The sequence below is a fragment of the Haliaeetus albicilla genome, chromosome 8, assembly GCF_947461875.1.
Source record: "Haliaeetus albicilla chromosome 8, bHalAlb1.1, whole genome shotgun sequence".
NCBI lineage: Eukaryota > Metazoa > Chordata > Aves > Accipitriformes > Accipitridae > Haliaeetus > Haliaeetus albicilla.
In genome coordinates this window covers 13,623,048-13,649,095 of record NC_091490.1, presented here as the reverse complement: position 1 = coordinate 13,649,095, position 26,048 = coordinate 13,623,048, and the positions used below count along the sequence as shown (strand labels likewise).

General features: G+C 40.4%; 1 protein-coding gene across 2 annotated transcripts in view; it reads right to left on the bottom strand.

The window, feature by feature from the left end:
- Positions 1-3,996: 3,996 nt before the first annotated feature.
- Positions 3,997-26,048, bottom strand: part of ST6GALNAC5 (ST6 N-acetylgalactosaminide alpha-2,6-sialyltransferase 5) — a 75,240-nt gene continuing 53,188 nt past the window's right edge. The window contains exons 3-5 of one of the 2 annotated variants that reach the window (XM_069788993.1): positions 19,274-19,683; positions 13,795-13,902; positions 3,997-6,361 (exon numbers count right to left, since the gene is read on the bottom strand). In XM_069788993.1, the coding sequence (XP_069645094.1) occupies positions 6,130-6,361; positions 13,795-13,902; positions 19,274-19,683 (750 nt within the window). In that variant the 3' untranslated portion in view covers positions 3,997-6,129. The remainder of the gene's footprint in view (positions 6,362-13,794; positions 13,903-19,273; positions 19,684-26,048) is intronic. The other variant, XM_069788994.1, reaches the window with a different exon arrangement.

The window sequence follows — 26,048 nt, the reverse complement described above, 5'->3', positions numbered from 1 at the left end:
GCTTTCAGTAAAATGAGAATGGAGTTACTATTGTTAGATCTTGTGGCTGCCTGGCACATCTTGAGTATGGCAGGACTGTAACTGGGCTTTAGTGTACAAGCTGATGTTCGTTGGATACAATTTTTTTTTTCATATTTTTTATTTATCTATTTATTTAGACAAGAGTCTAACTCCCATATCCTATGCGTAGGAGTGACCTATGGTAGGTGCCAAGAGAAGAGTACAGAAAAGCAGAGAAAATATACTGTGATATTTTCCTGGGGAATTCTGCTTGTAACCTTAAGCTGATGATGTATCCTCTTAGCCTCATTTCCTATATTCAGATGGGTTCCGTAGGTGAGGATCTTCTCTTTTATCCTGTGGTACCATAACTTCTTTGGAAGTCTTTTAAGAGACACCTTGCAAAACTAGTTGTGGAACTCCAAGTGGATTCATCACCTGGATCTTCTTGTTCATTTGCTTCAGAGAACTTTGAAGAACTTTAAATAGATTTGCAAGGCGTGACTTTTCTTACAAAAGCTGTGTTACAACTTAGCCAGTATATCTTCTTTATGACTGCTAATTCTGTTCTCTGTTACAGTTTTCCATCCATTTGTCTGGGTTGCTGGGTTGCTTGTCTGTAGTTTTCTGTCCTTTGTGTCTCCTGATGACTCCCGGTCAAAGTTCCGCAGTGAACAAAGGACACTGTATGTTGATCATCTGCTGAGTAGTTTCTTTGGCTTGGTCTGGTGTTCAACAGTAGGCAACACAAAGAAAGGTCTCTCTCTTCTGCTGGCAGTGCAAGAGTGTGTCCTGGGTGCTCTCTTGGTGGCAGCCCTGGGAGGCTGCCACAGAAGGGAAGGAGATGCTGGTTCACGGTCTGTTTCCGCATGTCTGCATTTGCCATGGAGCCTGTTCTACAGTCAGCCGTAATAAAAGTCACCATCTTTGTTTCCACTGTGGTACTGAAACTCTGTCCACACGGTGGTCAAAGGGTATCATTTGACATTTCATGTTTTGTAATTTTCAGTGTAGTAGAAAACATGTAACAATCTAGGGGTTTTAATGGTATTTAGCATAAGCAGAGCCACCTTACAGCCATTTTACAAAACATCCTTTAAGTTTTATACTTTTCTGCTTCAATACAGAGAAATTTCTCACCACCTTAGACTCTTGCCCTTTCATATTTCCTAGGTTTTTTTAAAGGAGATTGTCCTTAACATTTTTTTTTTCTTCTCTTTCTCCTTATAAAATCTTGTGATATGCAAGGTGTGGTTTTGCAGTAGGCAGCTGGAAAAAAGTGATCAGTATTAACTGATGCATGAGGAAAGGTGAAGTATTGATACATCTAAGGTTTCTGTACTTTCTTCTCTTTTGAACTATGTTTTGCCATCTTACAAGTACTCTTTCACTGTTTAACTGTTTCTTTCTTTATGTTTCTTTATCCCTAAGCTATGTTTTTAATTGAACTAGAAATTGCATCCTCTTGCATCAAATACAGTACTTTCATTAGTCAGAGGTGATTATCAGAATTTTTCAGAGTTTTTGTGGCACATGTGATTGATATATGGAATATTGAAAAGAAAGTTCTGCTGGACAGCCATTGCTACTGAGCCACAACTTTCCATTCTGTCAGCTCCAGCCTGACTTTGATCTTCACATTCCAGGGGAATACAGCAAGATAGCACAAACCATGTTTTATTCCTTACTCTTTAGATTCCCCTCACCGCATCCCTCTATGTTTTTCCAGCTATTTTTAGATTCTTGTGTCCTTGCCTCCTTAGAGCTATTTTGGGTAAAAATCACTTAAGTTTCCTATGAAATTTGCATGAGAAATACTGCAGGACAAGACCCAGATAAGCACCTCCTGCAGAATACTAATTTATACTCCTGTTCATGTGTATGTATATATAATATATGAAATTGCCATTATGTGTTCTACTGGCTAGAGCCAGGGGTAGCTGTCAGCAGACCTGAATCTCTAAAATCTCGTTCCAAGGCTGTAGCTTGGTCTTAGTAAGTTTCTTAACCTCCCCCATCCTTAGTTTCCTTACTCAGGAATAAACAGTATTAACTTGTCTTTCTGAGGTGCTTTAACACTTTGGATGGAAGGTTTTCTCAAAGTGCATCGTGTTTTTGCTTTGTATGGTGATGCTGTTAGCTGGGCATCTTGCAACCATTGTGCCAAAATAACAGAAAGCAATGCTTGCATTTTTCTGTTCTTAGTTGGAGATTTTCTTTATCATTCTGAATTCCAGTTGCACGTATCATGGCATAAGAGCTGTTGTGGAAGATGGCAAAGCTGAGCTACAGGAGTGTGTGGACCACACCTGAACGAGACGTAAACAGTGCGTGGCAGTAATGGGGTAAGATCGTGTGGCTATAATAGCGCAGAAATGTATATAAATTACAGAGGCCGTTAATATGTTTTGGAGAGCTTTAAGGACTTTAGCTGGTTGAAAGTTGTCGTTCACGATAAAGCAGAACTCATAGCTTCCTTAATGGTTCTCGTGACCTGTTCTCTGGAGGAGTAAGATTTGGAAAGCCCCAGTTTGAGCCAGAAAAAGGAGACATAGTAACCGCTAGCCTAAAAAACAGGAAGGAGAAAGAACCCTCCTAGAGGAGAGAAAAAGGAGCCAGCGAGAGAGAGAAGACCCCAGACCCAAACATTACTATTGGACCAGACACTGGTGTGAGGGGCAGGAACTTAGATTGCAAGGGTGGAACTGCCCATGGAATTTAGTGTTTGGGTTCCTGCTCCAGAGGCACCCAGCTCGAGCTGTCTAAATTTGTGCTTTTTATTTTGAAGGCCTTAATTAGAGATTCTACGTTGGGGAACCTAGGGTCGAGCCTGAGGGAAGACGCAGCACCCGAGGGCGAGCGTGTGTGAGGAGTCGGAATGGGCACCCGCCGGCTCGCTGGGGTCGCAGTCCTGGCAGTTCAAGCCTCGGGTGGCTCGTGTGCGACTCCTTGACTGGGGTGTGAATGCTCGGGCAGCGGCTTCTCCCTTAACAAGAGCTATGGTTCTTCAGATGACAAACAGCTACTCTGACAAAGCCAAGCATAAAAGCATAAGGTATGCAAGGAGTTCAGAACTAAAGTAACATAGATCTTAAAATTGCTGACGTCTGTAAACACTGTTTTGCAACAGTTTTTAATATGTGAAATGATGCACGCTGAAGATCATGAATCGATCAAATTGTAGTGATGGGTGTAAGATGACAGCATAAACTAGAGAATGGAAGCAGTGCCTAGTTCGTACTACTTATCTCTGGTCTGACAGCATTTTCCGTCATAAATCTGTTTGGTTTATAACTAGGCCATAAAACCTTACTTCAGGTTGAAATGTCGCAGGATATGCTGTAGTTCAAAAATTGTGCTTTTATAGAAAAATACATCAGTAATTTTGTAAATTAAAATTGCAGCACTTTAAAAATTACTTATATTTCTTTTGCACTCTTATAACTTGTGCTTTTTGGACTGGATTTATACGCTATATTCATCTGTGTGATCAATCCTATTTAAAACTTGCTGTCTCCTTGGCTTCATCAAAATCCTTTTGCAGTGAGTTTTATATATACAGGTGTGACTTGGAAAATACTCCTTCATACTTTTTGTAATCGGATGGCGGAACTTGCTGAAACTTCACAGGAGGTCGATGAGCCTAAAGTTTGGGTTTGTTTTGTTTAAAAGAGTGGATGTGTATAAGGGTAACTAGAACACATAGTTGTTAGAAACTGAAGGAGTATTTACAATCCTTAGCTTCACTCTGTTAGGAGATTTAGTGTCAGTTTATCCCATGTTTCTTCTTCACATTCTTAACGCTTCATCTGATCTACTTGGAATTGACCAGTCTTGCAGACAGGAAACAAGCATGTGGAGCACAACGGAGCCTCGCAAGTCCCTGTGTTTCTACTGAACACTAAAAGTAGATCGGTGTAGTCTATTTTAAAATGATCTAAACATTGAGCATATACATCCTGCAGCCCTCGATTAATGGAAAAACTAAGAGCTCTATTTTAGAATGACAAGATCTTTTTATTATCATACCACTAATAACAAAAGGATGGTGGCATCAGATGACCTACTGTGATCTGTACCATCTCTTGCAGTCACATTAGAAATAATCTGTAAATCAGTTTGACAGAGTTCATCAATTTGAGCAATATATGCTGGATACACACCCCAGTACACATGCTGAGAGGGTCAAATTACCGTTAGTTCAAAATCCAGTCTGTTTTTTGTAGAATGTTGTGAAATCAAGTGGAAGGAATAAAACACAATCAGTGACAGAGGGAGAGTTAACACCAGCTGACAAGAGACAGGTTACAAGCATTTGGCAATTGTAGAGCTTTGCATTCAGTTTGTATGCCGAGTGTGTGTGCCAGGAAGAACACCAAAAGAAAGCTTTTAAGGCAAAATAGGTTATAGTTTCTCGCTCTTCGATAGTGGGGAGGGCTGCAGCAAGGAGTGTGGCTCTTGCAGGCCTGCTCTTCAGGTCCGGGCAGTGTTACAGGGGTAACACTGTTTTGCCCCTGACAGGGCAGTTCACTTTGTCCCCAGAGAATCGGGGTATCTGTAGGGCAGCTGCAGCTATTGCTATCCAGTCTGGGAAAGAGGAAGACTGTGGGTCATACATGGGTTTAAATGATAGTGAGTTTGGTCCCAGTTCTACGTATCGCCTCTGAGGTTCAGCTTCTTTGATTTAAGACTTTTTAAGGTAATATCTTTGTTCTAGCTTTAGTATTTGTCTAATGAGAGACACCTTTTGTCACCTGAGGTATAATGTTTCATGCAATAGTTATTCCTACTGTTTACTTTGAAGAAATTGGAGATTTAGTATTTGTGAGGCAAAAGGAAAAATAATACCGTAACTGAAATCTTCTTTATTCACAAGCCAAATGTAACGCAGTAATTCACACTGTGAGGTTTCATATACGGCACTAGCATTGTCCATCCCCTTTGTTCACAGGGAGTCGCCGTGCACGTGTACTTCACGAAAAAACTGCCAAGTGTAACTTTGCTTTTTTCAAGGGGACAATTTTGTACTGGTGGAACTCTCTTCCTATCCCAACTTCAATGTGATCCAGGATCTCTGAGCTCAGTGATGATCTTGGAACAGTGGAAGGCAGAGATTTTTGCAGGTGCAATGTTGTAATCTTTTTGGCTAGTATGGCTGGTATTGTAGTACCTGGTAGTTTTAACTTTTTGAATTCAGAAATTTGGTCATGTGATTTGAAGCAGTTGCCTGGTTTGTAGTCTGTTGCCTCAGGAGGGTTGCTCCTTCAGCCTCTTGCAGGACTGCAAGAGGCAAACCAAAACACAACCCCTCCAGCCTGAGCCTGGTCTCTTCACTGAAAAGCGTGCTGCTATAGCCAGTGATTTTTTTTTCATAAACTTTGCCCTCCTTCCTTCCACCCCTAATTAAAAAACAGCAGCTTGAGAGCACAGCAGCAAATGCACATTAATATCAAACAGAATTTTCACTACCATTTTCATATTAACATGAGATGTCAGAATGTAAAGTTAGCTAGATCTGCACATGGGACCATTCCTGCTGTTAAAGGCTTTATACTGGAATGGAGCCCACAATTTTTAGAAGAAATGCAACATTTCCAGATCAAATATTAATTACATGCTATATAGAACCATATTTTTCAAACAAATTTTATAAATAAAAAGCTAGGCCTTCCAAACCATCAGCAATATTAATTTTGGATTTGAAAGATTATGAAAGATAAACAGCCATGTAACTGTGAATTAGAAAAATACTGGCCTAGGTTGCATAAAAACCTCCATTAAATAAATACTGTAAGTTTTCACTATGAAAATTCAGTGGCATTGTACTTTAAAAAACCATAATGAATTAACCATCCATTAATGATACTCAAGTTGTTTTTCACAAATCACATACACATACAGGAAGTCAGATGGCCAAAAGAGGCTATATACTGGATTAATGCACAGTTTGACAGACAGTACTCTTGATATGCTTCTGGTCCTTCATCATAACTTCCTGACTGTTGCTGCAGTTATCAGCTGCAAATCCTGTTACCCTCCTCCTCTAGGTTGCCTTGCTGTCCCAGGAGGTCCAACACCCGAAGGCTGATACAGTAGGTGACTGTGATTGCGGTCTTGTGCATTCATCCCTCAGACCACTGGTTTAACCTCAGGGTGATTTACAGTGAGTGGTTCTGGTTTCCAGTCTGGTTGGAAAAAGTGAATATTGAATGTCCGTGCCCAGTTCTCAAACACTCGTTTCTCTGTGATGAAACGATGATGACTGCCCTTTCGTCCCCGCTCGTGTGAAATGTACATTGTGCATTCATCAGGTCCCAAAGGTTCATAATAATGATAAGGTACTGAAAGATGATTAGGATCCCTGTGGAAGAAAGAAAATAGATGGAAGCCTGAGATGTTCTTTTTTTCCTGATTGAAAAGATGCTATCTTTAATAAACTGATGGGCTCAAATCCACTTTTTCTCCCAGTTAAACCAAATTTCTAGGTAGCTGTATTTTTCTTGCATATTTAATACATCAGAATGGGGCAAAGGTGTTTTCTTTGCTCTTTCTATTGCTCTCCTCTAATCCCCTCCTCCCAGTTAAATAAAGGACAGCAGTAGCTCAAAAACAAGGGAGAGTGCTGCAGGGCTGTGTTACTACTATGAAATTTGAAGCAAGCTGCTTAAAAAAGATTTATATCTAGATTGTGACTCGTAAAAAGCCTTGCAGAGGTATTTACTGAACTGGGGGAAGAAAGGGAAGGGGAAGATAGAGGGGAGGCGGTTATCTGTGTCACATCAGCTCTGTTGAACATTCCCAGCACGGTGCACGAGGTTCTGAGTGCACAACTTCAATGGGAGTATCTGCATGCCAGGTCAGTGATACAGTCTGCTGTTGCTGGGTTTATAATCAAACATCTGATGCACAAATGACTTCTTTTTGATTTTTACAATGGCAACTTTCATGTATCTAAGCTAAAAATTAAAACCGTTCACCCATAGTATTCTTCTGACCCTGTGAGCCCATCGGCATTAACCAGCAGGAGATGAGTACTCATGTGGTGACATGTAGGATATGCCAAAGACCAATTAGATATTTAGGATAAAGTTCATTTTTAGCAGTTCTAACCTCAATGTTTTGATGTTACATTCTGTAAAAGGCACATTTGTCTTGTAATAAGCCAGAGTGATTCATTCTCCTTTTGTCTTATTCTCTACATTAAACTGTACCCATTATGTTTTTACTTTGGGCCACAGGCATTTTGGGCTGACAAGAACTCATACAACCCTCTCTGACATAAATTCAAAGAGAGATAGCTGTCCCAGACAGAATAACCCAATGGTACTGATCTCCACAGTTGCTACTAACTATTCTGTAGTGGCAGAAAAGTTAATCCAAATATTACCATTTAGTGAAGCTGTGGAACTGCTCTATGTTAAAGCCTGAGCTGAACAGGACCCTAGTACAAAGCAAGAAATCTCATGCAGATTCAGGGCTGTCAGCTCTAATACAGAGTTGATTATTTTCATCTTGAAGAGCTAATATTGAAGCTCACTTTCAATTGAATGCATCCACTATCTGTCAGTATCCTGTCCTGGTCATTATTTTTACTGTGTAATTCTCTACGCAATTCTCTAATTTTTCTTATTTTAGCATTAACCATATTGTATATGCAGTGGTAATGTATGATATTGCTGCTGCTTTCCATTTGTACCTTAGATTAACGTTTTAATTCAATCAATCTAGCTTCCTGGTAACACAACACGGTGATCAATCTTACAAGACCAGAATAACAATAAAATTACATTTCTAGAATAAGATGGATTCTAAATCTACTGTATATATTCTCACCGGAATACATACGAGTGAAAAGAAATTCTTCAATACCTCACCTACAGAAAACATTTGTAATGTAAAAAATAGCCTGCATATAGAAATCTAATAACTTTTTTTAGCTACAACTATTAGACCTTGATCTTCAATTAATTTTTCACAACTTTTTTGATACATTGGACCTCTCATTATCATCTCTTAAATGAATCATTTGTATGGTTACTGTAAATCTAACAGCATACATTTTAATGGGATTTATTTTTTCTTAAGAACTACTGAAGAAATAGACCTCTGCCTCTCATTCAGACTGCTCTTCCTTTCTGCACTGAAGCTGAATTTTACTTTTGTGTTCTCGAGGGTAAACCTTTGTTGCTCAGTGTAAATTTACTGCTTTAAAATTAGGATTATTAAAGTTGGAATCGTATCTCCAACAGACTGAACAAATGCAGTCACAGTGGAAATAAGTTGACTGCTGAGGGCCCAGTACTGCAAAGTGAGCCTCTGCAAGGCTGCTGGCCCCAATACCTCTGGGTAGATTTGGTTGGGATCCTCCCTCTGCTGCCCCACCCCACCCCTTTTTTTTTATGAAGGCCTGAGTTGGGTTTGCAGAACATGAACTGGAAGAGCAAAAAGCAGGAAATTAATCGCTGTATGGCTCTTCCCTATTCCTTTGCTGTACGCTGAAAGTAGCAATGGATGATGGTGATAACTGGAATCAGATTTCTCACGGAGGACTTACAGGAATGCTGGTCATTTTTTTTCCTCTCTGCACAAACCCCAAAGTATACAGGTACAAAGGATAGGTGGATCAGACGGAGAGAGGAAGGTGAGAAGGCTTGATAGTGGTCCTCCCTCTTCTCCCTCACTCTGGTAACTTAGTACTTACATAGGGTTACACTCTTCTGTTGCCCCTGAAGCAACATTTTGAAGCCCATACCTCCCAGTAAGTCCTTTATCTCTTATGTTATCAGTATTCTACCACTGGCTTTCTCTTTTGAAGACAGGGATTCCGCATTACATCAAAGGCTCTGAAGCTAACACCAGAGTATTCTAGGTGGATGCCCTTAGCTCCAGGCTGTAACAGGCCACTATATTTCGTGCAATGACCTGTTAGAAACAGTGCAGAAATACCTGCTGCACAGGGCCCGGCAGGAGAGAGAGGCAGAGGAGCACAGTCCGGGCACCCTGTTGGGTTCAGGCATCCCCTGATGAGTGCTCTCAAGGCTCGTATGCACATCTACTGGCTGAATTGGAGGTGAATTCAATGCAAAAATGAAAATGCTGGTAGCTTTAGACCTCTCCAAGACTACTCTGCAGCTGACAGGCTTTGAGGCTAAATTCCAAATGTATTTTGGATTTAGGAACTCTGAAAGGCAGTTAGATACCTAGGACATTTTGTCTGAAGTCTCGCCTTTCATGGGAGTTCTGGATTCCCCTAGATTGCATGCTAATAAGGTTTGGATTTGAACTCTGGCTTGAGTAACTACACCATAACCCAAATTAACTGTACTGTGTTATCTTCTAACTCTGCAATTAGCTTGTGTCACCAGCAAATGAAATGCATGAGTAATTTCTATTCGGAAATTGCTTGCCACCTCATTTATTAACATTAAAACAGATGCTGTTTTATCACTGACTGATACTGGACATTAATCAGTATTTTGTCAGACTTTGCATGCATATTAATATCACAGCTGGGAGGAATCTAGGAAAGTTCCTCTGTAAAATATACTATACTTCCTGCCTAATAGCCTGCCAGCACAGCAACTGTGTAAGTGCTTGTACCCAATGTCAGTCATCTACCGTTTGCCACTTCAGTGCACATTTTCCCACAGATGGTATCCACCCACAGTGAAAGCTGAAAATACAGCAAACAGTGTTTGCCTCAAAAGAAACAAGGCAGAAAAACAAGGCCAACCTATACCACGTTCTGGTCAACCTCTTCCTTTACAAATGAAGAGCCATTATAAATCAACCCACTAAAACCATATGGACTCACATGCTTTGTAAAATAATTTGTATTTTGAAATTTTGAAGGGTGACTAAATTGTCATTAATATGTTGAGTGATGGGCAAGGTGCTGTGCCAGGACTATGAAGAAAGATTTCTGGATCATTTTTTGCCTTCTATGCTCAGGATCCCATTTCCTTGACCTCCATACTAGCCCTGTTTTCCAAACCATTTATGCACTTCGTTATTAAGTTATTAAGGTAATGAGGTGAGATTCAGGTATATGGACCAAAGGGCATGACTATCTCCCATACAGTTTACAATCCTGTGAGCAACCTTCTTCTATCAAGCCCTTGATAAGCCCCAGGAAATGTAACTAGCACAACTGCTTCTTTGCACTTGATTTAAAGCAACTGAAAGTGGAGAGAGGGAGGTAAGAAAACACTAGATTTAAAAGCGGTACCCAAAGGAACAAATTAAAGGATTTCAAATGCCAATTTTCAGGCAAATTATCACAGATGGGAAATGGCCTGGCAGTCAAATGAGGATTCTTGCAGGAAAATGATCTGGCTGCATAATTGGAGCAAAAATTATTCATATTAGTTAAAATCAGGCTCAGAATTAAGTTTGTAAGTTTCTGTGAGTTCCAGAAGGCCCATGAAGAGGAGGGGGTGTTAAAGACGACTCTTCTCACTAACACTTTGAGTTTTCCTTGTGTGCCTGTGCACCCAGAGATATCTGCAAGGAACCAACCTCTCACTGCTGCTGACACTCCAGTGGACAGGAATTGGAGTTACTACAAGCCACATTAGGGCTTGTCTGTGTCCTTCCCACCAATGCTGCTGAGCAGCCACTAAGAAAAGCAGCAGCATTGCAGTGCCTTCAGGAATTGTGGTGCTATCTGTGCACCACATTCTGGCTGCTGATGTAGGGAGGCAAGGGAAAAATCCTTGATGTCCCAGTTCAGGAGTGAGTCCTGTGCATACAGCAGGCTGCCAAAGGGAGCTCAGAGAGGGAAATGCTTCCCATCTGGGGTGCCAGTTTGCTCATCCCTGGGCACTGAAAAAAAAATACAGCAAGATGTGACAAAAGAGTGAGAGGTGCACACACTCTCCAAAATCTTTGCACTGTGCTTGGAAGCATAAGCTTCCATCTTATTCTAGAATGTGCAAGTCAGATGTATTTAACAGCATGAGAGCAATATCAAAGCCCTTAACCCTTACGACAGCATAAATCTGTGGCAAAGTAAAGGGATTTGATATTGCATATAGCTTTGCTGTAAAGTACTGGAAATTTATAATAATCAGGTTACCAATTCCAGTTCAGCTATAAAAATCAATGTCCAGTGAAAGTAAATAGAAATGAATCTAAAACACTTTTGTTGCAATTAATAGTGACAAATCTTTTAGTCTGTACTCCAGACTCCTTCACTAGACTATTTTTCCTGCATGGGTGGGAAGCAATTTGGTTAATGATCTTAAGCTAATAATTTGTAGTAGAATCAACAGTATGATATTCACGATACCTTTGAGATGTCCTTCACGTTACAGATGTGATACTAATTTAGTTCCATGACAGTGATCACCCACGCTCATTACTTACTCCACAAATTAATACTTAAAAAATAATGGGTGCTGAAGTTGTAAATTCAGTGATACCAACTCTGAATAGAAATAAGAGTATTAATTTTTTTTTTTAATCTTAATGATTCTTCAGTTGCATAGTAACTAAAGTACCTACACCATTTTGCACACGGATGAGAGAGGTAGGGTGGTGGTGGTGGTGGGTGTTATTGTTGTTTTGGTTTGGGGGTTTTTTTTGAATGATAGATTTGTATTTTGTCTGACTGAAAACCGGGAAATATGGCTTAAAATTACAGAATCTTTCTTTCTGCTATTCTATTTTGCTGTCTTATTTCTTTGAAAGGAAGCACTGTTTAACTTCTTAAGGAGTGGCTGAAGAGCAAACTAAAAAGGTTAACTGCATTTGTGGCAAGGTGTTCCTTTCATAGATCTTCATGTATAGCTTCTTCCAGGCATGACAACTACAATTTTCCCCTTCATCATCTGGGGAATAAACCTGAAGTAAAGACACTTTATATTATTTTGATTAAGAAATGACCTTTTACCTTTTTATGACCAGGTGAGTATACCTTTATGTTAAGATTTTTTTATGCGGGCTGTAAGCATTATTGCTTCTCTTGATGGTAGGCTCGATTAAAACCTTTCTTGTGTTATAATTTAATATTATGTCTATCTGATTTCAGTGTATCAATTCTATGAAAGCCTTTCATATGGTTTCAGTGACAATTTTAACCTCTCTTAAAAACAGTTTTGTTCTGTTTTTTTTTAAGTTATGTACATGTATCTAAACTAATCTGACTTTGCCTGAAAAGTTAGGATTGAGCATTGCTATGCAGTGAACTGCTGTCTTCTGCATTTTTAGATCATCAGTTTATTTAAGAATTACTTTCATGTGCCACTGAAATACAGCCACTTCTGAAGACAGACAGACCAGCCACTTACAGAAACTGAAGTGCGTCTTGGCCAACTGAAATGACAGGGGAACTGAAATGCTGTGCTGTGGAAGGTATTTATGTTGTCTGGAATATCTGATCTAGTTTGTTATTTTCCTTGGAGAATTCATGATGAAATCTGGCAGTACATCACAGCATTTATCATCAGTGTTTTGTTATAATTTGTAGAAATTCTCACGAAGTGGAATTTAGTGTTGACATTTTACACTGTAATTTCTTCAGGGATTTCTAGTGTGGGCCCAGGACAAATGCAGATTCCTGAATGATCCTTTTCAGTGCTCAGAAGAAAGTCAAAGCAGTCCTGCTCTTTGATAGATGAGCTAACCTACCACTGCAGCCTTGCTCCCCTTGCCCCTGCAAGGCATCTTGAATTAGTCCATGAACCAGACTTCAGTGAGATCACTAAATTTGCAACAGAAAACTCAAGCGAGTACTTCTTGGTGAAGGGGATTTGTGAGCAGGTGATGAAACGTTACACTGATGCCTGCCATCGGTCCAGACTGCCATTACTAGCTCTGTGCATTACTGGGTCACCTAACAGTGCAAATGGGATCAGGACTAGCTGTGGACGCATAACCACGTTTTTCTGAAAGGCCGGAGTGCTAGGCCTAGTAATGGATGGACAGGTGATATTTAAGTCAGCATAAAGATTGCTGATGTAAAACAAATTTGTGTGAATTATAGCGGATCAGTACTTTGCATCATGTGGCCAATGTGATCTTGGTCCAGTACCAGAAGTCCTGAAGACTTTCCCTGTATCACTGATTCATAGTGCGAAAACTTAACCAGGGCCTTGGGTCCCAGTCCTGAATATGGCTGGAGGCACAAAGTAGCTGTAAAATGTACACAAGCTGTTACTTTATAAAACAAGGTGAAGGGGTCACACAGCTTCCACTGACAGAATTTGTGTGCTGCTTCTACTGCTTGTGGCCCACACCCTGCATGCCCAAAATGGATGATTAAAGGACTGATCATCTCTTCTGTGGGTCCAAATTCTGGGGGTTTTTTTTGGCGGGGATTATTTAGGAAGCTAGTTTACTGGAAGATTGGGATTCATGTGACAGAGATGAAACAATCTTAATCTGAGTTGTGTAGGAAGTTCAATTTAGAAACTAGTCACTGTGAGAACTCTGTTCCTCTATTAACTGGGGGGAAACTTTAAAAACAAATTGAAAGTAACATTTTCTAGTACTCCTTTTTTCAGATTAATTTCATGCCAATTATTACATTACTTTTAGCTGATAAATATTCAGAGACTAAAAGAAACCAACAAGATGGATTAATTCTCCCACACTACAAACAAAATTTTTAAATATTTTATATAACATAATTAAATGCTGTTTGTTGTTTTCAGAATCAGATCTTGGGACATGTTAATTAATTGCTTTAAGAGGACTGAAGACATATTGCAGAGAAAAAAACCTAAAAGATTCAGATATTTATCTGTAATGTTCAACCTTGTTGGCTAATAATGGTTCCAAAATAAATCCTACCTGCAGAAATCCGGTGGCACCATGCCATAAACATTTATCCTGTCACAGAGCTCTAATGCGATAGTCATTGTGAACCAGCCCGTGCTAAGCCAAGTGTTGGATATCTTCCTGAAAGCAAAAACATAATTAAGTTTCTAGGCTAACAAATAATTCTTGAGATATCTGAAGCAATTTCTGGGCATTTTTTTCATTCTTGTGAAAGGTTATGAAAATTGGGCAACCAAGACTACTTTGATCGTTCATCTTTTAATGGTTTTGCTAGTGTCTTCTGTCAGTAGACCAATCTATGCAGAAACTGCCCTTGCTGTAATTAATTTTTGGGCACAGCAATGTTAATATTTAGCTGACCTTTTGGCAAGTTTACTTTAAGTGACTGAAACTTCATGTCCTATATTTATATTCCTCTGCTAGTAATCTATACACATCTATAATCACTTAATGAAGCTTACACACTAAGTGCTCAGGAAGACGCGTCATGGGGGATGAAGAGGGCTGCTTAAAATGCTGCCTCCCACAGCACACAGAGGAGCCTGTCTGTTGGAGCAAGATCTGGCCTCAAGTGCTTGGTCTAACCATCTTTCCTCCCACCCCGTCCATGATTTGGTTTCTAGAAGCTCCCAGCCACTCACTGTGACTGCTGGCAGGAAACTTGTAGTTAGCTGCATCTATGCCTGTCCCTTACCCAGCCTGGGAGATCTTCATCCTAAGTGCTACCCCTCTGCCTGCCCCGAGTCCCATCCCTGCCTGGTGGGACCTCTGAATGTGAATGACAGTGCTGCAAGGGAGCCCTCTAAGGCAGCTCCTTTCCTGGCATCCTCTGCAGGCTAGGAGAAATCTTCAAAAGAAGCACAACTGATCTCAGCATTATTTATGCAAAATAGGAGATATCTCCATGTAACTGCTCACAGATATAAGACGTTTACAAGATGTGCTTAAATTTTGCACAGGTTCTTATCTGCAAAATGGCAATAGTAACATTTCCTCTCCCTAGCATTTGCTCGTCATTGCTGTTTAGGGTGTAAGAGCTGGGCACTATAATGGTTACTGGTTGCCTAGCACATGCACTGGAAGTCCCAGTCCTGTGTTAAGTTCTTGCACTGTCCCTACACCAGCAGAGAGCTGGCAGTTTTGGGACAGGAGGGTCAAGAAAATGCCAGTGAGGAGCATGTCTTAAAGATGTCGTAAAGGCATATTTAGGAGCAGCCCTACGGGACCAAGTCAGGCACCACTCTTAGAAATGGAGGCACATAAAGAAGTCAGGTATTTGCTCCAGAGAAAACAAGTTCACTCAAAGGTCTCCTTTCAAGTACTGTTAAAGGAGACAGCAGGTCTCCCTAATGGCTCCTCAGCTAGAAAAGTCCTGCAGGAAGAAGTTCAAGCTTGTGTCATTTGCGACCCAAAAAGGCCTCAGATTCCTGATGACAGCCTGTCACAGTGACTGGCTCTCCTTACATCTCTTACCAAAGCTGAGGCACTGTGAGAGCAAGTGCAGGCTCTTGGATGGCTTATGCGCTGTGTCAGATTGTACTAATACGGAACACACATTAACCCCATCCCACCACACCTATATCTGCCTGACACCTGCAAAATTTTGTGACACCCCCCCCCCCAAAAAAAAGCACAGCAGAGAACATGAGGTTCTCATCAAAGCAGTCACCTGGGAATCCCAGGTCCTGAGCCCAGTTCTTTTACAGTTTACCCAGTGATAGCAGAATGCACAACAGTCCTGGAAGCGGGGACCTGAAGTCAGAACAGCCACTGCAAGCAAGTGCCAGCAATCACTAATAAGTAGTTCAGCAGGCAACAGCCCACCATAACAGCTTCCCAAGCTAATGCTAAACAAGTTGGTTCCAAGTAGGTCACCTACAGGGCAGTAGGAGGGGGATGTTTTGAGCACTGTCAGATTGAGGAATGCCTTGTACCAAGGTTTCCGATTTCCTCAGTGAATTAGACTATTGCAAAGAAAAAAACCCAAGTAGTGGTATCAGTGCTGGTTGCTTAAAAGGCACTTCTAAACATAAGGGAATTCTTTAACCAAAAATGCCTGAAGGATGCTGGGTAATTTGTCCTGTCCTTTGTGGGTCACCTGGTAATGTATGAACTGAAACGTATGTTTTTACTGCTCCTGACATATAGACTTTCAGGCTAAGCTATCATTTGGAGAATAACATGATTTAAGCATCTCATTAGTTCCAATTATGGGGCCTTATTTATTTTCTGAATTTGCACTTAAGCTTGGGGGTGGTGGTGCAATTTGTCACAATGTCATAGCTGGGTCATAAGCTCAGCAGAGGCCTTCAGGCACTGCAACAATACAAAACAGTAAATAATAATTTTTGGCTCAAAATTATTAGGAAAGGGAAAGGTAGGGAAAAGCCTAAAAAATTTGCTTTCCTGCCGCTTGAGTGTTTCTGAGCCTATGAACTGCTAGGTAATTCAGGAACATGTTCAGGCTAAGAGTACTTTGGAGCTTGCATAAGGCCACTGTTTTAGGTGCCTAAGACCTCATATTCCAAAACCAAGGGAGCAATTATATCGAGACCATGACCAAAGTGGCTGGGCTTTGCACAGGTCAGGCAACCCAGCTAGGCTGTCTGCTGAGTTAGTTTTCTTTTTGCTTACACACACTTACGCTGTAATTTAGTGTTTTCAATAAACAGGAGAATAACTGAATTTAAATAAACTATTTTAAAAGCTAAACAATGAAATAAAGATTTAAGAACTTACTCAAGTACCACTTCGGCCTCTTTAAATACCATGTCTGTAGGACAGCAATATAGAAACAGGGTTACAGTGTCTTGCCTTTTCATAAAAGATCTGAACAAGAGTCCAACAAAAGAATACTGTTTTTATACCTAATCAGCTGTAATGAAAGAATATGAAGAACTGTCATGTGCTTATTAGGGGAAATTATCAGATATTCTTTTATATGATGAACTAACACACTGTGCTGATAATTCTGTAGTGCACACTAAATTACAATTAAAGGCCTTTCTGCTCCACCAAAATCTCATTTATAATCTCTATGGAAATACTCTTCCTGCAGTTATTTCATTTATGCTTCCTTTATCTAATTACTATAATATTGGTTCTGAATCATATTTTCTTAATGTACCCTTATTCAATTATAAAGTTATTTTCAAGTACAGTTACTTTATAATACCAAGTATATTGCTCTGCATCCTTTGTCATTCACCATACTATTTAACTGGCAATGTTTTCTGAAGGTTTCCCTTCATTTCAAAATCAGCTTTTTTTTCAAAAAGCACAATACATCCAATTACCTTTTTTCTCATCATTTTCAAGACAGAAATGAATGGTTTGATTATTGCAACCTTTCAATCAGGCTTCTCTCTCCCTCCTTTGTTTTTTGCAGGCACTAATGTCAAGAGCTCAGCAGAAACGTCCCAGGGAACAGCAACATTCTGGGCTATACAATGTTCCGCTCCTGTCCCCACAGCTACATAAATTTTCCTCCATTACAAATTCCTTCCTACCCATGTTTCTTTTCATCTTCCCTCTGTTTTTCTGTGCTGCCTATTCATTTATTTTCATCTCCCGTTTTAATCTTCTTAGTCCTTCAAGTATGCTGTATGTGCCCTCTAAAGGAGCGGTTCATACACAGCAGAGCCTGCAATTTCTTAAAAGCAACAGGACCTGTTCAAGAGGCTGAATTTTGCTGGCATCCAAGTGCCCTTGATTCACACTGGGAGTTCAGGGTGACCATAACTGAGTCCACTAAAAACTTGTTACAATGTCATTAATGTCTCAAATGCCTTGAGAATATTTCAGGAGCCAAGACTGAGCCTGGTGCCTGTGCAGAAAAAGAAATGCTTTCATCACATGCACAGCTATATGCCTCCTGCTCCAGATGGGTGATGCAGAACCAGAAAGAGCAGCTTGCCTGAAACTGCACAGCAAGTGTCAGGAAAGGAATGGGACCCTGGCTCCCCATGGCAGAACTGGCCAGACTGAAGCAGAGGAGGTAAACTGTTCCTCAAAACTAGGGACTGCATGTGGCCTTACGCTGAAAGAGTAATCCAGGAAAGGAGATGGCAGTGTGCATTCCTTGTGCACAGGGTCTGACTCTTAGGGCTGATGGTGGCCCGTGCTACAGTGCAACTACAGGCTTTGTTAACTTTCATGCCTTTGAAAATACTGGGCATACAGATAATCCTTTGCACTTTTCTTGAAGGGTTCAAATGCTTAATTCACCTTCTCACTTCGCTCTACTCTGGGTGAACAAACCTGGAAAAGACATCAGAACTGGCAGGGTATCCCCCCTTGTTATCCTTCCTTCTTGTTCTGGCAGAGGCAGAGTCTCTGGCAGAGACTTTGAGGATGAAGAGAAAAGGACCTTTAATGGTAAGAAACTGACCAAGTTACTGTGTGCTCTAGTGCTAGCGTGTGTCAATCAAGATCTCAGATACATAATTTGACCCGCTATAACTGAACAGGGTTCTGCAAGCAACCATGTGGGGTATGACAAAGGCAGCAAATGCCAAGCAAAGATACAGTCGCCGTCAGTGAAGAGGATACAACAGTTTCCTCTAACACCAGTTCTGCCTTTGTTGTGCAGCCCAGAAAAGAAAGTCCATGCTCTTGAGTCCTACCTGTCCACAACAGGATTGAGCCCAGCTCCAAGCTTTGGTGTGTATGTATAGTATTTGTGAAGCTAGAAAAATCTCATCATGAGTTACTGCACAATAAACCTACCTCTTCATTTGTACCTAAGTGGATACCCTGTTCCATTTTTACAGCAGCATATTTTGTAAGTAAAAAATAGGAGTTCATTAAAAATAGATGTATTTCTTGCTAGGAAGTCTTTGGTTTAAATGCCCATTTTCAAACATTATATGTGAAAATGCTCAAGTCCTGCAGTGGGTCACTTACTAAAAATTTGATTTGAAGATCAGCCTACAAGTCATAAACAGTCTCATAAAGATGTAACTATCATAATAACTTTCCTTTTCCCAGTTGGAAATACAAGATGAACTGTTCTGAAGCACCTAATGTATGACTAATGTTTATTTGTTTTACAAGAAGCTTTACAGCTGCACTGTTCCAAGAATGCTTAAATTCAATAAACAGCTATTATAATTCACTGAATGGTGGCATTTCCTCTATAAGAAAACATAACCTATCCATTCTGATTTTTCAGAATCAGTAAAAAACTTTCAGGTATATTACCCCAAAGTGAGATTTAAACAGCTCCTGCCTCCTTGGCTGTATAAACAGTACATCCAGATTCTGGTATTCTAAGTTGATAAGGCAATACTGCATACAAATTATTTTGATGCCTATTTTTTACTTATGTTACAAGTGATGTTATTTGGCATGTCATACCATACTGCAAGTCATGAGGCAGACGATTTAATGGGTGTGATGGTCCCTCTGAGCAGATCTGAAATTGGTATATATAACTACATTATTTTACTACTGTATGACAAGCCCCAAATGTATCCACATAAGTTCTCACCTGTCTTTCCCAGTTTCCCGTTTAAAAAGGTCATCAAATTGAAGCATCTTGTGGCGAGAAATCATATACGCTTTTAATTGAGGCAGTATCTGATTCATCAGCTGCAGGTTATTATACACCAAGCCTTTACCATCTCTCCTCATGTAGCTGCTAGGACCCCAGAAGATAAACACAGCACCACGGCTCATATTTAAGAGTTCGTTGCGATTTCGCAAAATCCTCTGAATACTGGAGTGTGCAATGACTCGAAGGCTTGTTTTGTTTCCAACATCTTTTCCATAACCTCGAGTGGGTGCATCATTCATTCGTATTACACACTCTGTCTCGTCGATTCTGTCACCTTGTTTACTTCCCAGAAGGTGTCCAGAGCTGGTTACCAATGCACAACTCTTGCAGTGCATTTTTAAAGGCTGCAAAGACATACATACTTCAAAATTAGCTGTAGACATCTTCCCATTCACTACATGATAACTATATTTTTACATGTACATAGCATATTTTACAGCAAAAATCTCAGAGGACTTTACATAAATCTCTCCCAGCAGTCTTCCCAAATAACTGGGGACACATTACCTGTACATTTTGTAGGTGTGGAAAACGTCGTATAGGTATAGCCCTTAAAGTTCCTCTGTGGAGTTAAGTCTACTGCTTAAATCCTCCTTTCCACTGCTGGTTCATATACAGTAATTGCAACAGCTTCTATACTGTTCCCAGCTGCTTAGGATTGTACTTCTTCCACTTGCCATAAATGAGCTGTAATTGTAGTATTTTTGATTCTTCCTCTTCCAATTTTTTTGGAAGTTCTCATAAGCACAGATGTGAATGGCTTTTCAACCTTGGGGTCAGGACATTTTGCTAAGGGAAGAGAGTTATACCCTGGGTCCAATCCTTCCATGCTGTTTCCAAGTTGGTGCCATAACCACTGCAGTGCTCTCGTACCTCCTTTGTGGTTCAACAGTCAGAGCTGGTCATTAATGTCTGATGGTGAGTTGGTGCACTGAACTTTTTCTAGTCTGTCAGGTCATGTTTAAATGTTACACAGTAAAATGGAACAGGAGGTGCCTTAAGTGGCTGACCTAATGGAATCAGGAGAGTAAACCAAGCTTTCATGAAAATGAAAATGCATGATAGATTGTATTAGTGAAGTATGCCACCAATATAGAGATCAATAAGAGTATGTAAGTGTATCTGCTGCTCAGCTTGAGAACTAAAAAGGGGCAAAGGGTTAACAGTATCCCCACAGCGCTACTTTCTAACAAGAATACAATAAACTGGGAGGTAAAGACTGCAGGTGTGCCTTGGTGGCCCTCCATCAAACAGTATCTTGCAGCATTTAAGACCCATAACATCAGATTACAGAACATACATGGTGTGTATCTTACTGTTTGGGGGGGGGGGGGGAAGGCAGGGACTGAACTGCGGTTGCTCACCAGTCTGAGGTTCCTTGGAAGGCCATTTTGGTTCATGATCATCTTGATCTACTGATCTTCCTCCCTACGTATGTCCACCAGAATTTTATTTTCATCGTTAACCATACAGAATGGCATTCCAATACCTTCCTGGTGAGTAACAGGCTTGTTTAATTCCAGAGGCTCCAAATCGGACACACAACATGCTGAGAGCAGTTGTCTCCTGCACTGTGGCATTGGCCTGATCCTGTAGTATACCAAGGAGGTGACAGTATTCATTGGCTCTGAAGAGCACTAGCAACCTAAACACATCTTTGACAATAAGGGCCTCAGCACCTCAAGATCAAACCTTGTGGCTCTGCATGGCAGCTCGTTGTTGACACCATGACAAACATAGCTAGCATGTCTCCAGGTGTAAACTTGGTGGGTTTATTAGCAATGAGGAGAAGTTACGGTGACATGTAATTACAGTTAGTATCAAACACACGTATATAGCAATCAAATGAGTAAATCAGTGTGCAGTGAGGCACAGCTTAAAACTCTAAAGCTGGAAAGAAGACATAACCTAGGTTTGAGATAATCTCAGTCCCCTGTTTAAAAATGCTTTGGCTCCTAGTATTTGAAGAGGGTATTTTACTTAAGTAACTTCTTTTTCATTTTGAAGGTATTAAGTGGTTGCAGTCTGAACTTTTTTTCTATGAGAATAGCTAGTGAATGATGAAGTGCTTTTTAATTAAAGACAAAATAACTAAACTATACAATTTGCGTAATGATATAACCAGTAAGCTTTGTATCTCCATCTTCCCTAAACAACAAAGTCTCTTTTCTTTCACATATATGGTTTGTAATCCAGAGCTAATGATATGGGCAGAAATGTTCATGCCTTTGTAAGCCAAGGTTCCTAATGCAGTATTTACATGCATTTTCCTTTAAGCTTTCATCTGCCACTTTGATGAATTACCTAGCAAAAGGCTCTAAGGTGAACTAGCTGCTCCACCATCATGCTTGGGAAAGCAAGAAGAAGTGCTAATGAGGTTAAAGGAAATGTAGTCAGCACCATTGTTAACTTACATGGGTTTGAATATCCACACAGCAAGACATTTTCACCTAAACAGTCTCTGCTGGTTTCTGGCCTACTGATCTACAACTTACTTGTTTCTTTTACAAGTCTGTCAGAGAGTCCATACTTAGGAAACAAGGGCAACAATCAGTGGAGCTGTGGAAACTTCGGGAGGGAGGGGATGTCAACATTTGCTAGATGATAAACATTAACACCCCCCAAAACATCTGTCCCAGATCTTGTTTGAAAACTGTTCCTTCTGGGAAAAAGTCTTTAGACTGAAACATTCAGGTATTGCCTAGCTACTTCTTGAATGATGCATGGGGGCTGAGCCAGTGTAGCTGCTCCAGGCGAGTCATTTTCAGTCACCTCACTCAGATTCTTTCACTTGAAGTCTACAAAACTCGCACCTAAAAATTGTCAGAGGAATTCACAGCCAACAGCCACAACATTCTCATACCAGCTGTTTATAATGCTTTGACAATATTGAAGGCAAGGGGGGGAAAAGCTATCGGCTGTAATATCATCTCATTGGGAAGCAGTGGTTGCACCAGAAATGTCATCTACTTAAGCAATAATAATGGAGGCACAAGGCAGTTCTTTGGGATTGATGACCAGCTGGGAAAAGTTGATGGCCTGAGAATAACCAGGGGCCATTAAGCCAGAAGAACATTAACTCCACAGAAAGCTCTGTGTTACAGTAATTATTACAGTGATAGTTGGGAAAAAAAGCAAACCAAAAAAAAAAAAGCAAACCTATGACATCTGAGTTGTATTTTAGGTAGGCAATGCAACTCTTCCTTCATGAGCCTCGCTTCAAAATGCCCAGAAAAGGGATAGGGTGAGAGGTAGGTCTGAGTTTTATGACATTTGTATTAATTACCTTGAAATGTAACATATCATCCATGCAAAAGCTGCTGGCATTTAATCATGCCCATTGCCAATAAGCAGCCACAGTTTCATGTGTACCCGAACTATATGTACAGCACCTTGCACAGCATAGCAGAACACGTAGCTACTTCTACAACACAAGTCAGACATATCAATACTTAGGGCACTAAGAGAGTGAACAAGCCAAGTATCAGCCAAATAAATTGCCCAAATTAGCTCTCACTTCCAGTCACCTAAAAATATGTATGGGGAGAGGGAGAATAGACATTACAAGACAGCAAGCTCACGGTGCTAGAACCCCAGAAGATGGCAAAATCAGCTGGTGGTTTTCTGGGATAGATGGGCTATCCCAAGGGAATGAAGGGAGCAGGTGAACCTTGCTAGGTTCTGGTAAACCCTGTAACAGCAGCTTAGTGGCCATAACAAATGAGTGCAACCTTGCACTGCTCTAAGTATCATAGGCCAAACTGACTCCTGGCAACTTTCACTTAGATATATAGCCCAGTAAGTGCTGTTGCTGTATCATATACGTCTGATTTGTATAATACCAACAGACAAACAGAAACAAAAAACAATGTCACAGTTGTTTCTGTATTTTCCAATTTGAGGCAATCTACTCTACTCTGTTACTGACTTTAAAATCTGTGTTGTCCAATGACAGAAAAATGTTATTTTCACACACTTTATTGCTTGGAAAAAATCAATGGAAAAATGTTATTCCTGATTCAGAATATGTTACTCTTAGATATAATTATTTTCTTTGTGATGAAATAAAATGATCGATTTTTTTTTTCTTACAGAAGTCTTTTGATTTTAAAGCCAAGCTTTAGAAAACAAGACAATTCCCTCCAGTAAAATCACGAACACCGGAAAACACACTTTTTTCCTGTACTGAGTACTTAATGACCTAGTTTCAAGACCCCTGGGTTCAGATCATTCCATTATCAGTAGTATAAAAGTTTCGAGTATTATATCTTGGCAATCATGACTGGGGGGGTGGGGGTGGGGGGGTGGGGTGGAAAGACCGAAAGTCTTCTGGAATGAAGAACAGGTCATTACTGAGTTCAGCAGAAAAAGACCACGTGTCAGTTCATGAACACCAGCGTTCCTCATAGATACATCTGGAAATATTACAGCTGACTTCAAAGTGTATTGGGAGAGAGCAAAAGAGACCAAGAAAGGTTAAAGAATATCCAAATTCCTTTCAGATGAATGACCTTTAACTAAGCATTTGAGACTGAAAGTGCAAAATATCAATAAGGTACCTGACAGCTATGTTTTTCTCTTGCACTGCAACATCTCTACAGCATTTTGTTAGCCAGCGCTAGCATGCTTGTCTTCTGTCTGATCTGGAATGAAAAGCTATAGGGCTGCTTCACTCTATATTAACTACCTGAACTGTATTACTGAACCAACAACCTCCTCTGCAAGAGCTCCCAAACTGACTGCTAAAGTGAAATCAGTGGTAGAAATAAGAAGACTGATGTACAGGAAAGCAAAACTGTTTCCATTTTCAACTGAATTAATTCAGTATATTAATTGTTGAAAAAGCATACATAAACACTACAAGAGACAGTCTTACTGGTTCAGGAGAAAGTGAGCTTATTCCAGAGCAGTCTAGCTTTCTCTTTTTGTTATAAAGCAGATAATTTCATTGGTAGGAGTTTCACATCTCCCCTACCTAGTGCCCTTTGTGCCTGGCCTGAGCACCACAGCTAGCCTGTGACGCTCACTGTATGTTACCTCAGCATTTGCTTTTTATGTTCCTTGCCTTGCACACAGGGCAACTTAATCAGCATTTCATACATACATGATGCTAATGAACCCTGTGTTCACCCCACATTCAATGTAATTTATTACTTATGGCTTGTTCTTGATTGCTGGGTCATCAGCCACCGGCAACAACACTAATTAACGCACTGCCAGTAATACAGTATTTTGTTCTGGCACCTTCAGTTCTAACTTTTTACTTTCTTGTAGCTTTGAGCAGCTTTGAGGTTTCTCACAAGCTGCTGGGTCAGGACCACTGCTCCACTAGCCTGGCTGCCTCTTCCCAGTTGTCCTCTCCCAGAGGCTTCGAGGACAATCCCCCTGTCACAATGCGCACCTCAACCTCCGCAGGAGCTCCAGGTATCCCCAGCCCACTGCTGGCACATCACAAATGGATGCTCCAGCTCTTGTGAGCCCCTGTCACTCAGCACTGCTCCAGGTATAAAGCTTCTCTTACCATTACATCCATCCCTTGTGAGCAAGCTATACACATTGTTTCTACCGGTGTGCCTCCTTCCTTAATACTTCCCTTGAAGACTGACGATTGTAAGGCCAAATCTGCTTTTCTTTGAGAAATTCCCAACAATCACCTTAAAGTAGAATAGAAACCCTGAAGCTTCACATTTGCTAAGTAACTTCTGTTCTGTAAGTCAATGCAGCAAGCTGTGGGGCCCAAGCTGTCTCATTAGCGAAGTACAGCTGTGCACTTCAGAAGTGATTTCCACAATGCCAGTACTCTGGGACACATGATCCTGTGAAAATAATGCAAGTTCCTTGATTATTTTTGCTTTGTAGTATATTGGGTTTGGAACAGTGCTTTCATAATAATATGAAAAGAACCAAAAATGAAAAAACACACAAGCACAAAGAGTTTGCTTTGGTATTTTTCAAGTCCCATCTACCTGACACACTATGAAGTGATGCTCTCAAACTGGTCTTCTCTGATCAGTAAAAATCATTCAGATGCATATTGGGATATCTTAGGTAACACTTCTGTGTATAAAAAGCTGGAACAAAAAAACAGACTGAAACACTTAAAGAGAGTTTTGAACTTCAACCAACTTCAACTTGCTGTGGTACACGCCCCTTTCAAGTCTCTGGGAGTTTTGATTTTGCGGTGCCAAGTTCTGATCCAAGAGATGATTTTGTTTTGACCATGACATTTTCACACGTATGTTCAGACAGGGAGTGTAGCTTAATTTCTACACTCTGCGTGCCAGCTAAGACCTTCCCCTCAGGTTTCATTAACTTTCATTCTTTAACCCTTACCCTAGCAGGTACAGAGAGCTCTTGAAGAGGGGGAAAACAATTCCTCTGAGCAAATACGTTTATAATTTTTGTCAAACTAGATTTTGGAACGCTAAAGAATCTGCCATGAAAACAAACCACATTATCCACTGAACTAAAAGCACTGATTGCCTTGAAAAGTATATCCCTGTGACGGATATCACACAAGTAAACAGAAAGGGTTAGGAGATACCACTTGCCCAACACCATTAATCCTTATGCAAATCCAAATAACAAGCATTTGAAGCAAAATTTTGCAATTCAAAAAAGGTCTGGCAAGTCTGTTCATAAAGATAAATGCATGTCTGTTTACAAAGATAAAAGATAAAACAAATGAATTTCTTATTACTTCTCTTTG